The sequence below is a fragment of the Bufo gargarizans genome, chromosome 5 (genome assembly GCF_014858855.1).
Source record: "Bufo gargarizans isolate SCDJY-AF-19 chromosome 5, ASM1485885v1, whole genome shotgun sequence".
Lineage (NCBI taxonomy): Eukaryota > Metazoa > Chordata > Amphibia > Anura > Bufonidae > Bufo > Bufo gargarizans.
In genome coordinates, this window is record NC_058084.1 from 12,788,316 (window position 1) to 12,802,241 (window position 13,926).

Consider the following 13,926-nt stretch of genomic DNA (forward strand, 5'->3'; position numbering starts at 1 on the left):
GCGCTCAGCAGCTGGAGGCATCTGTGTTGGTCCCATGTTCCTATGTGCCCACATTGCTGAGAAATATGAAGCTTTAATATATGCAAATGAGCTTCTAGGAGCAACGGGGGCGTTTCCATTACACCTAGAGGCTCCGCTCTCTCTGCAACTGCTGCACCCTCTGCACCCTGCCAGGCAGTGAAAACATCATCACACCTGACACTCTCTATCAAAGTGTAGAGAGTGCAGAAGTTGCAGAGAGGGCAGAGCCTCTCGGTGCAATGGTAACGCCCCCGTTGCACCTAGAGGCTCATTTGCATATATTTAAACATAATTTTTCTTAGCAATGAGGGCACATGAACATAGGACCAACACAGACTCCTTCAGCTGCCGAGCGCACATGGAACAGGTCAGCCAATGTCATTTTATTCTCTGGGTCAGTACGATTACAGCGATACCAAATAAATATAGTTTTGCACAATAAAATCCTTTATAAAAAAAAAAAGAAAAGCAAATGTTTTCACAACGCCGCCTCCCAAGACCCATAACTTTTTTAATGATTTTTATTGGATGACTTGTATTTCTCATTGGTATATTTCTGGAGTACATAACACTGTTTGATAGTTTTTTGATAGTTTTTTGATAGTGGTGCGGAAGCATGGATCGGAATCAGACGGAAGCACTACAGTGTGCTTCCATGGTGTTTCTGGCCGTGCATCCACGGACCCTCGGATGCGGATCGCAGGCCCCATTTAAGTGAATGGGTCCAAGATCCACTGCAGATACCCCACGGCCGATGCCCGTGCATTGTGGGGGTCTGCAGCATGGGCACGGAGCACTTACATTCGTGGGCATGAGCCCTTAGTGTGAGTTCAATACACTGGAGTACACTATATAGTGTACTGCAGTGTATTGTAAGCCATAAGACCGACTGGATCTTCAAGAACCAAGTGGGCCTGGGTCCCAAAAAAAATGTGAAAAAAAAAGTGAAAAAAGAAAAAATTGGTTAAAAATGTAAAAAATAAAAAACACTAAACATGTTTGGTATTGCCGTGTCCATAAGGATCTGATTAAAAAAAGGATCATGTTACTTTTACCGCATGGTGAACACCATAAAAAAATATGGTTGGAATTGCAATTGTGCCCACCACATTTCCCAGAAAATGGTATAAAAAGTGATCCAAAAAGTCATATGTATCCAAAATTAGCACCAATCAAACCGGGACCTCATCCCACAAAAAATTAGCCTCTCAGTCAATCGTCTAAAAAATAAAAAAATAAAGGCTTTTTTCAAACATGCTTTTATTGAATAAAATAAAGTTTAAAAAAATGCATATATTAGGTATCGTCATGTCCGTAATGACCTGCTCTCTAAAAATAGCATGTGGTCCAACTCATCTGGTGAACACCATAAAAAAGTGCCAAAAAATCCATTTTTTATCACCTTAAAAGTGTAATACCAAGCAATCAAAAAGTCATATGTGCCCCATAATGGTACTAATCAAACAGTCATCTCATCCCGCAAAAAATTGGACCCTACTAAAGACAATCATCCCAAAAATATATATATATATATATATATATATGGCTTTCAGAAAATGGAGACACAAAAACATGATTTTTTCCCCAATTTTTTTTTTTATTGTGAAAATCCAAAATAAAATAGACTTATTAGGTATCACCGCATCGTTACCACCTGCTCTATAAAAATATCACATTATCTACTCTGTCAGGTGAACATTGTAAAAAAACTAATAAAAACTGTGCCAAAACAGCCATTTTTTGGTTACCTTGCCTCATATAAAGAGTAATATATATATATACACACAATGCACAACTACCTCTAGCAAAAGATTTCTATACTGCAGGAATAACCCTAATAACACGTCCCCCGCACCGCTCACACCAGCGCGTCGACCAATCAGGACATGGCGCTCCACATGCTGCCTGCACCACCCAAACCTGTGCGCTGGCAAACAGGTCGGAGCACCACCATTTCTGTTCGTCAGTCCAGCACTATCAGCCATATAGAGGAGCCCCTGTTAGTAGTCTGACCCACCAATCGCTACCAGCAGTCTCAGCACCAGCAGTCAGTGCAAATTGTACAGCCCCAGCCACCAGTCACAGTTTCAGCAGTCTCAGCCGCAGCCAGTAGCCTCAGCCACCAGTCAGTGTCAGCAGTCTCAGCCGCAGCCAGTAGCCTCAGCCACCAGTCAGTGTCAGCAGTCTCAGCCACCAGCCGCAGTCAGCAGTCTTAGCCACAGCCAGCACTCAGTGCCAGCAGTCTCAGCCACAAGCCGCAGCCAGCAGTCTCAGCCACAGTCACCAGTCTCGGCCACGCAGTCAGTGCCAGCAGTCTCAGCCACATCCACCAGTCAGTGCCAGCAGTCTCAGCCACCAGCCGCTGTCAGCAGTCTCTGCCACAGCCACCAGTCAGTGCCAGCAGTCTCAGCTACATCCAGCACTCAGTGCCGGCAGTCTCAGCCACAAGCCACAGCCAGCAGTCTCAGCCACAGTCACCAGTCAGTGCCAGAAGTCTTAGCCACTAGCTGCAGTCTGCAATCTCAGCCACAGCCACCAGTCTCGGCCACCACCCAAAGTCACCAGTCTCAGTCACCAGTCAATGTGGTCAAGTTTCCTTGCCATGTGATATAGACTGTTCCTACTAATATTTATTCACTACTGTTCTAGCGCCCGTTATTGTAACGGGCTTAATGTCTAGTTATTAATAAACTATTATTAAACTCTGTATACACTGCAGTCCTAATAAGTGTATTAAGATGGCGTACTGTGGGGCTGCCATAGCAATTATTGGCACCGTGTGAATGCAATGAGGTACAAAGGAGCCCCCATCTCTTTAAAAAAACTTAAATGTGGAGGTCACTGTTGGCTGCAGCATCTCAGGGGTTAAATGGAGGGGATTGAAGTTATCTCTGATGATAATGGTGAAGGCTTATGTCCTGAGCCCGCACGATGACTGGGTTGTACATGTATGGCAGTGTGTGGGAACTAACCACCATACATGTACAGTGGAGGTCAGGGAGGGTTTGCTCCTCATTAAGGAGCTCCTTCCCTAATTGCTCATATAATTCTTGGATATCGAGGTTGCCTTTATGATGTTGACAAATGAGAATTGTTTTCTGTGGCTTATATGGCACCGACATATTCCATCACACTGTACAGATTCCGTCCCATCACTCCCTTTCTCCAATGACAATAGGAACCAAGCCCCACCTACTGTCCATCTACCCACATGACTGCTGCAGCCAATCACTGCCCTCAGCATTGGAACTACACATCGTTAGATATTGACTGTGATGGTCATGGAGATAGATGGACATATCATTGCTGCAGCGGGGAGCACTGGAACTGCAGTGCTGGACACCACATTAGGTGAGTAACCATTTTCTTGTTATATTATGTCGATTTGGCTCTTTTTTTTCCAGAAAAATAAAAACCTTTAAGGACGAAATATTCTTCAGGTCAATATTATCCCTAATAAAGTTTTGCTGAAGAACTCCTTGAAATCAGTTCATAATGGTGCACAATCCACTCTAAAATATGCAACGCAAAATTTTTAACCTGGGACCGTCCAATAGTCTGGAATTTGAGGTCTACAAGTCAAAACTATCAACACTGTTTATCCAGAATGAAAACTTTTAGATATGGACCTCGCCAGCTTAATTATTTTTTTTTATCTTCCTCCATGTGTTGTCACCTGTTCACATTTTCTTCTTTAAAACAGGCAGCAGTGACAGCAGATAATGATCAGAACATACCAATGTGAACATTCCACATACGTTTCACATGGATTCCTTTGACCCCTGTGATCAGTGGTTATTACTTCATCATATACTCACGGGCAGTCCTCGAGCCCCCTCCCGGCCTGGAGGTCCCATCTCTCCTGGTTTCCCCTATGTAAAAAAGAACATTATTATACATATTTACATATAAAATTACATAGTTAATACAGTTGAAAAAAGACAATTCTATCAAGTTCAACCAAGGGATAGGTGAGGACGCGAATCCCAGAAGGAAATACACGTTTTCATAAGCATTAATGTTGTATACTTTTAAGAATTATCTAAACCCTTTTAATAACTGTCCTGCTGTGACCACGTCCTGAGGACGTCTATTCCACAGATTCACAGTTCTTACAGTAAAGAAGCTTTGACACTTCTGGAAACTGAACTTTTTCTTCTCCAGTCGGAGGCAGTGCCCCTTGTCTTTTGAGGGCATTTGACAAGGAACAGTTTTTTACCATATTTTTTGTATGGCCCATTTATATATTTGTATAGGTTAATCATGTCCCCCCTTAGACGTCTCTTCTCAAGACTAAATAAATTCAATTATTTTAATCTTTCTTCATAACTAAGACCCTCCATGCCCCTCATCAGTTTAGTCGCTCTCCGCTGTACTTTTTCCAGCTGCAGTGTATCCTTTCTATGGACTGGTGCCCATCATCTGAAGGATTGAAAAGATTTAGGTTTATTGGAAAGTAACTCAAACTTTTTGAAACCTGTTAATCACAGACATTGAAGGATGTGTATACTTTTGCAATTATCATTTTAGTTGCTCCAAAATATGCCTGATCCAAAATCGCCTAACACTTGTGTCTACAGTATCTATGCAGATCTATGTGTCACCATGGATACAGACTACAAACAATGTGTGTATTATGATCAGGCAGTGTAGTTACTCCCTTCCATCTTCCTCCTCTCCTGTTAATGGCAGAGCTTTCACACTGCATTTTGAAGTAGCATTTGATACCCATAAGCTCCTAGGCTTAAACCATGCTTGATAATTTTACTGGATGCTTCTATAAAGGTATGGCATACTGCACTGGACCGTGCTATTCCATATGGCAGAAAACCAAAAACATACACAATATACCATTCCAATGGAGGTCACTATTTGAGCCTCCGTCAGGGTGATTGGGGGCCAATGGATATGTATGGCGCATGCACCGGGAGTTTTCCCAGCTCAAACAGCAAGCAAAAACTGCTAACATTGTGTGAAAACAGTGAGGAGGCATACGGTTACTCCATAATACTGCCATCAGGTGCAAAATAATATTTATTTACAATACTATATTACATAATTCTGCCATAACAGTGCCTAAAAAATACCACAATGCAAAACCTAAATAGTGTAAAAGTTAATGATATATACCTTGGTGGTCTAGGCTAGAGAAGAGGTTAATCTCCTTGTGTTCAAGAGCAATAAAGGTCCCACTCTTAGGTGGCTTCAGTGGGTCCAGTTCTTGGGGGCCCTCTTAGTCAATGGGGGCCCTGGGCAATTACCCACTTTTTACCGCTATTTTTTAGAAGGACATATGGGACCTATATATATTTATATTTTTATTTCAATCTTCTCCTGTGCCTTTTAGTTTTTTCTGTTATATGTTGTAATTGAGCTCCTTTATTTCTCCTGAAGAAGAGGGCCTCAGACCCTCGGAACGCGCTGAGCCACGTATTATTAATAAAGCGATTGACCAGAAGCCATTCTGTGTAGGCTACGTTCAGTCACTAAGATTCCTACATGCGATCCTGGCCGGGGTGGTTAATAGTTCCAGGTGTCTTGAGCTTATCCTGATGACTACCCCCCTGTGAAGTGAGTGTACTTTACTTCCTCCATTTCTAACACCAACATTGGAGTATTTGTTTATTCTGTACTAAGTTTCATCCTTAAAAAGACCCATGTGAGGGTCAGAAACCATTTAGTATAATCTACATCACTAATATTGACTAAGGGATTTGGCGCCTATCACGTGTTTCTTTTTACAACGGGTGCAAAGGGTTCTTCCCTTACCTTACCTTTCTCATTTTTTTCCTGCACCGACTCTTTTTTTCTAGTATTTTCTAAGTGGGCAAGGTTGTTCTTTGACCCACCGAAACACTTGTGCTGCCTCCCCCTATCCATCGCTTTGGACGGGTATATCTCCATTACACTTCTTTTAGTAATCTCCACTTCCACCCCTTGGCGCCTCTGCTCTAGGTACTTTTTTCCTGTCACCTGGTCTGTCCTTAAGACCAGGAGCTTTAAATTGTGCCGTAATCCTCTATTTTGTATCCTTATATTCTCCAATTACCCACTTTCCAGGAAAAATTTACGTTCCTAGTCCACCCATACTTTTCTAGTTAGTTAGAAGCAGACACAGAACTGTGGCCTGCGGCAGAGAGTGCAGTGCTTCTGAGTGCAGGAGTACTTTTGGATACAGTAATATTGTGGTGGGTTAGTTAGAAGCAGACACAGAACTTTGGCCTGCGGCGGAGAGTGCAGAGCTTCTGGATACTGGGGATATTGTGGTGAGACAGATTATTTATAAAAATGCCCCAGAATGATAGGTGCACTCTACAAGGAATGCTGCCAGCTCAGTAAGACGGCCAGATATGCTTAACAATCCTAAGATTATGCTTCTTCATGTGCAGTAACCCCGAACAGCACTTCCTTTAAAATAAATAATGTAAGAATTATTTATCAAGGTTTCCATATCCGGCAAATGAATCACCATTGAAATATCAGCAATAGCAGAACTATGAGACCAGGGAGAACCCTGTGATCAATGAGCGCAGAGCTGTGTTTCTCCTCCCTGCTTGTGTTGTTGACTGACTGATAAATAACCCCAGCGTGAGCTCCCTGCGCTGCCTGCATTAATATATCAGACAACAGGAGGAAGCAAACAAGTGGAGCACATACAACTAAACATATGGATATAATAACATAGTCAGGTCCTTAAATATTGGGACATCGACACAATTCTAAAATTTTTGGCCCTATAAACCACCACAATGGATTTAAAATGAAACAAACATGTGCTTTACCTGCAGACTGTCAGCTGTAGTTTGAGGGGATTTACATCCAAATCAGGTGAACGGTGCAGGAATTACAGCAGTTTGCATCTGTGCCTCCCACTTGTTAAGGGGCCAAAAGTAATGGGACAGAATAATAATCATAAATCAAACTTTCACTTTTAAATACTTGGTTGCAAATCCTTTGCAGTCATTCACAGCCTGAAGTCTGGAACGCATAGACATCACCAGACGCTGGTCTCATCCCTGGTGATGCTCTGCCAGGCCTCTACTGCAACTGTCTGCAGTTCCTGCTTGTTCTTGGGGCATTTTCCCTTCAGTTTTGTCTTCAGCAAGTGAAATGCTCAATCGGATTCAGGTCGGGTGATTGACTTGGCCATTGCAGAACATCCCACTTCTTTCACTTAAAAAACTCTTTGGTTGCTTTTGCAGTATGCTTTGGGTCATTGTCCATCTGCACTGTGAAGCGTTGTCCAATGGGTTCTGAAGCATTTGGCAATAAATACAAGAGAAGCAGTTCCATTGGCAGCCATACATGCCCACGCCATGACACTGCCACCACCATGCTTCACTGATGAGGTGGTATGCTTAGGATCATGAGCAGTTCCTTTCCTTCTCCATACTCTTCACTTCCCATCACTCTGGTACAAGTTGATCTTGGTCTCATCTGTCCATAGGATGTTGTTCCAGAACTGTGAAGGCTTTTTTAGATGTCGTTTGGCAAACTCTAATCTGGCCTTCCTGTTTTTGAGGCTCACCAATGGTTTACATCTTGTGGTGAACCCTCTGTATTCACCCTGGTGAAGTCTTCTCTTGATTGTTGACTTTGACACACATACACCTACCTCCTGAAGAGTGTTCTTGATCTGGCCAACTGCTGTGAAGGGTGTTTTCTTCACCAGGGAAAGAATTCTTCGGTCATCCACCACAGTTGTTTTCCGTGGTCTTCCGGGTCTTTTGGTGTTGCTGAGCTCACCGGTGCGTTCCTTCTATTTAAGGATGTTCCATAAAGTTGTTTTGGCCAGGCCTAATGTTTCTGCTATCTCTCTGATGGGTTTGTTTAGTTTTTTCAGCCTAATGATGGCTTCACTGATAGTGACAGCTCTTTGGATCTCATCTTGAGAGTTGACAGCAACAGATTCCAAATGCAAATAGCAGACTGGAGATGACCTCTGGACCTTTTATCTGCTCCTTGTAATTGGGATAATGAGGGAATAACACACACCTGGCCATGGAACAGCCGAGAAGACAATTGTCCCATTACTTTTGGTCCCATAACAAGTGGGAGGCACAGATGCAAACTGCTGTAATTCCACAAATTACAGCTGACAGTCTGCAGGTAAAGCACATGTTTGTTTCATTTTAAATCCATTGTGGTGGTTTATAGGGCCAAAAATGTTAGAATTGTGTCGATGTCCCAATATTTAAGGACCTGACTATGTTATTATATCCATATGTTTAGTTGTATGTGCTCCACTTGTTTGCTTCCTCCTGTTGTCTGATATATTAATGCAGGCAGCGCAGGGAGCTCACGCTGGGGTTATTTATCAGTCAACAACACTGGCAGGGAGGAGAAACACAGCTCTGCGCTCATTGATCACAGGGTTCTCCCTGGTCTCATAGTTCTGCTATCGCTGATATTTCAGAGTTGATTCATTTGCCGGATATGGAAACCTTGATAAATAATTCTTACATTATTTATTTTAAATGAAGTGCTGTTCGGGGTTACTGCACATGAAGAAGCATAATCTTAGGATTGTTAAGCATATCTGGCCGTCTTACTGAGCTGGCAGCATTCCTTGTAGAGAGCACCTATCATTCTGGGGCATTTTTATAAATAATCTGTCTCACCACAATATCACTAGTATCCAGAAGCTCTGCACTCTCCGCCGCAGGCCACAGTTCTGTGTCTGCTTCTAACTAACTCACCACAATATCCCCAGTATCCAGAAGCTCTGCACTCTCCGCCGCAGGCCACAGTTCTGTGTCTGCTTCTAACTAACTCACCACAATATCCCCAGTATCCAGAAGCACTGCACTCTCCGCCGCAGGCCACAGTTCTGTGTCTGCTTCTAACTAACCCACCACAATATTACTGTATCCAAAAGTACTCCTGCACTCAGAAGCACTGCACTCTCTGCCGCAGGCCACAGTTCTGTGTCTGCTTCTAACTAACTAGAAAAGTATGGGTGGACTAGGAACGTAAATTTTCTCTTGTTCGTTTCATTTCAAATCAATTGAGGTGGTGTATAGAGCCAAACATGTTAGAATTGTGTCGATGTCCCAATATTTATGGACCTGACTGTAGGTATTCTGCCGGTCATTGCATAATTGTATATGCACATACTATACAGTTCAAAAGGTTTAATAGACTATACCAGACAGATCCACACACTCCAAAAATCATCAAAGGTCAACCCATTACTCTTGTCCAGAGGAGCAGTACTATAGTAGTAGTATTCTTGTACATAGGAGGCAGTATTATAGTAGTTATATTCTTGTACAGAGGAGCAGTATTATAGTAGTTATATTCTTGTACATAGGAGGTATTATAGTAGTTATATTCTTGTATACAGAAGGAAGTATTATAGTAGTTATATTCTTAACCAAATTTATTTTTATTCAAAGAGTAAGGCATATCAATCGATCACAAACCATCGTAGCATCACTGGTAAGGCATAGTTACAAATCAGCCATGGACGTGACCACAATTGCATGTCAGTGCAACACATGTTGTACAAAATGATACATCAAATGTGACAGACAATAAAAATCTAATATAACACAAATAAGAGGAAAAGAGAGGGAAAGAAGGGAAAGGAAGGGGGGGGGGGGGTAGGGGAGTTTTCCCCAACTCCGTCAGGGGAACTTCCTATATGTCTTCCAGGGCGACCAGATTTTCAGAAAGCGGGAACGCGTGCCAGATTCCCAGTGGGCCAGCTCTTCAAACCTGTAGATCTGATCCACCTTATCCCTCCACATCGAAACAGTGGGAGGTTCAGTATCCTTCCAAAGCAGCGGGATAAGCAGTCTCGCCGCCGTGATGAGCATAGTAGGAAGATCAGATCTACAGGGGGAAAGCGAGTCATTAGGGCACCAAAGCAGGATCAGTTTAGGATCCAGCTTAACCTGCTTAGCACACACCTCATTTATCAGAGCTTCTATACTGGTCCAGAACGCTTTAATCTTTTCACAGTGCCACCAAATGTGTGACAGAGAGCCTACGTCTTTTCTACACCTCCAGCACTCACTTGGGAAATCTGCGTTAAGCCTATGCAAAAACTCTGGGGACTTGTACCATCTCGTAAGCAGCTTATACGAGTTTTCTTGTACCTTAATACAGCGGCTAAAGCCGTGAGAGTGCGTAAGGACAAAAGCCCTTTCCGGGTCTGTAAGGTGGATGGACAATTCCCTTTCCCATGAAGAAAGGAAATGTAGCTCAGGAGGGGAGGCTGAGAGTAACTCCTTATATATGGTAGACAGCGGTTTAGGGATCCTACGGGCATCTGATAGTCTCCTAGACAGCCAAGAGGGGGTTCCAGAGGTGGTGGGGGGTGGTAGCTTAATCATCTTAATCTCCTTCTGCAGGGCAAAACTCTGCAGGAAGGAAGCTTTTTTGACTTTAGGGTCATTCAAGACCGTGGACCAATCCAGGGACCCATCCGGGGACCGGATCTCACTTAAAGGGATCTCGGCCAAAAGAGGCCAGATACCTGAGGGCTTCTCAGCTTCCGGATGGACATAAAACTGTAAAGAGGAAAGCGGAGTACCCGGTATGGGAAACTCAAGTGTTCTATCCTTAAACTGCTTGGCCCACTCAACAAACATACCCTTCCATAGGAGTGGCAAAGAGGAACTACCCGGAGAACAAGGGGACAGCCCCCAGAGAATCCGCTTCATTCTAGTGGAGAGCAGGGAGCGCTCAAGACACACATATGGAGCACTATAAGTGCTATTGAGGAGGGATAGACCTCTAAATAGTTGAAAGGCCACATAGTAGGAACGTATGTCGGGCAGACCAAAGCCACCAAACCTCCTCTCTCTGGTCAGCACCGAATAAGCAATTCTGGAGGGTTTACTTCCCCACAAAAAGAGGGAGAAAACTCTGCGGATGTCTACAAAAAATGAGTGCGGCAGCCAGATAGGCAACACCTGCAGAAGGTACAAAAATTTAGGAGCTATAAAGGTCTTGAGGTAGTTCCTCTTCCCACACCAAGAAATAAACGGCAGTTTAATAGAGTGCAGCTGCTTCCTAACTGAGGACAATAAGGGGGCATAATTCAGAGCAAATAAGTCCTTCGCCTGAGCCGGGACATGCACACCCAAAAATACTATGTCTGTTGTAGCCCAGTGAAAGGGGGTATTATTCTGAAGGGCCTCTTTAACCGATTCTGGACATGTAACGTTTAGGGCCATGGACTTGCCATAGTTAATTTTAAAGTTTGACACATGGCCAAACTCCTCAAAAAGAGACAAAAGCCTAGGGAAGGATGTTTCGGGATTGGAAGTCATAATAAGTAGGTCATCTGCAAATGCGGCTGTCAAGTGGGTCCGAGAATCAATGGTCAAGCCCCTAACCGCAGGATCCTGCCGGATCTTACACAGCAGAGTCTCCATCACTATGACGAATAGAGATGGGGAGAGAGGACACCCCTGTCTTGTCCCATTGGATATGGAAAAGGAGGGAGAAAGCGTACCATTTATTTTGAGTCTGGCAGACGGGGCTGAATACAGAGTGAAGATCGCAGATATAAACGAATCTGGGAAACCAAACCTCGACAGGGCCCGTGACATATAATGCCAACCGACCCTGTCGAAGGCCTTCTCCGCGTCCGTGCTCAGCAAAGCCAGAGGCGTGGAGGAGCTTCTAGCCCAATCCATAAGATGGAGCAAACGTATCGTGTTTTCACAGCCCTGTCTGCCACGCACAAACCCCACTTGCTCGCTATCAATAAGATCCGGCAGGATCAGCTGTATTCGCTGCGCCAGTATCTTGGCCCACCACTTGACGTCCGCATTTAGCAGTGAAATCGGGCGATAACTGCCACAGTGGAGGGGGTCTTTGTTTTCTTTATGGATTATAGTTATGTGGGCCTCTAACGTTTGGGGGGGTAGAGAACCTCCAGTCAGGAGGAAATTACAAAGTGCCTGAAAGTGAGGGGTCAAAACGTCTTTGAAGGTCTTGTAATACGATATAGGGAGTCCATCCGGGCCAGGACTCTTACCTGATGGAATGGAGGAAAGGACCTTGCCAATTTCCTCTCCTGATACAGGGGCGACTAGTTGGGAAGCTTGCAGGGGACTGACAGAGGGCAGCTTCAGAGTGGACAGGAACTCATCTGTGGCTTGCTCAATAGAGGCTGAACCAGGACGGTCTGGAGTGGGGAGGTTATACAGATCCGCATAAAAAGCACTAAACGCTTTCGCTATATCGTGAGTCGACTTGTGCTTATTGCCTTCCGCATCTAGAATAGCAGGAATGAATGAATCCACGTGACGTTGCTTAGCCATGGCAGACATCAGTTTATTACCTTTGTTCCCATGGGCATAAGCTTTAAACCTGGAGCGGAATATAAGTTTTGCTGATTTGGCGTTGAGCAAGTTTTTCAGTCCCGTCCTGGCCTCCGCTAATTCAGCAGCCACAGCCTGAGCCTGGGTTTGCTTATGGGTCAGTTCAAGACTCGCTATGCGGGACAGCAGGTCATCTACAGCCTTGGAGCGCAACTTTTTAACATGCGAGCCCAGGGAGATTAATTCTCCTCTGACCACCGCCTTATGAGTCTCCCACAAGATGGAGGGAGAGGGAGGAGGGTCGCCCACTGCATTAAGAGAGAAGAATTCAGACACAATCCGGGAGATTCTAGCTGCATTGGTAGGGTCGGAGATCAATGTGTCATTAAGACGCCATATTCTCTCACGTTTAGGAAGAGCTGTCATAGACACTCGGAGAAATACTGGGGCGTGATCAGAAAGCGTAATGTTCCCAATCCTCGTGTCTACCACCTGAGAAATATGGGGGGAGGATAAAAACAAGTAGTCCAACCTATGGAAGGATTTTTTAGCGTTTGAATAAAACGTATAATCCCTACCAGAGGGATGCATAGTGCGCCACACATCAATAACCCGCAGCTTCTTCAGCGCAGTCTTCAGACGTCGCAGAAGTTTGTGGGACAACTCAGACCTCTGAGAGGACGAGTCAAGGCCTGGCTCCATAGTCACATTAAAGTCGCCTCCTAGTATAAGCATGCCCTCACTAAAAGCCTGTAATTGCTCAAGAGTCCGAACGAGCCAGGGGATCTGACCCCTATTAGGGGCATATAAATTAGCCAGGGTAACAGGCGCGTCAGCGATGTGCCCCTTAACAAATAAGAAGCGACCATCAGTGTCCGCAAGGACAGCGGAGTGTTTGAAGGGTAGGCGCTTGTGGACGGCCACGCTGACCCCCCTGCTAGCCGAGGCAAAAGAGCTATGAAACCATTGTGGGAATGCGTTTTGGGACAATTTCGGGATCTTCCCTGATTTAAAATGAGTTTCTTGGAGGAATACAACGGAGGCCTCATCTTTCAGTAACAAAGAGAGCACCTGAGACCGCTTACATGGCTCGTTCAGACCCTTGGCATTCAGCGAGGCAACTACAACAGAGGCCATAGTGAAGACAGAGGAGGCCTGTCGGCCCAGAGCAAGAGGACATCCAGTCTAGAAAGCCACGGACGGAGTAAGAGGAAGAAAGGGAGGAAAGAGGAGGAAGGGAAAGTCAAAAGAAAAAACATAACAAATGAGACAGTAACACAACCCAAATAACAAAGAATGTCTCCCCATGGACAGGGAGCACGTGACCCCACCCAGCATCTGACACAATGGAGATCCTTTTTCATAGCGGCAAACAGCCGGGATCTGTCAGAGGGGGGCTCCTGTGGGGCCACCGGGGGTGGAAAGGAAGGGGGTGAGGGAGAGGACATAATCAGTAACATAACTGACAACAGGGCAGACATATAACCCCCGCATAACTAACAGTGCAGTCAGTGCGCTAACATACAGCTCGTAACCTGCATCTCATGCAGGCAAGGTAGTAAAGCATAGGGTCCGGCCCAAAACCCATGGGAACGGGGCAGTGGGCCAAGACCTAAAATAAGTC

General features: G+C 44.6%; 1 protein-coding gene across 1 annotated transcript in view; it reads right to left on the minus strand.

Moving 5' to 3' along the window:
• COL22A1 (collagen type XXII alpha 1 chain) overlaps positions 1-13,926 on the minus strand; it is a 305,779-nt gene that overhangs the window by 26,886 nt on the left and 264,967 nt on the right. Inside the window, exon 52 of the mRNA XM_044294919.1 lies at positions 3,840-3,893. Coding sequence (XP_044150854.1) covers positions 3,840-3,893 — 54 coding nt within the window. The remainder of the gene's footprint in view (positions 1-3,839; positions 3,894-13,926) is intronic.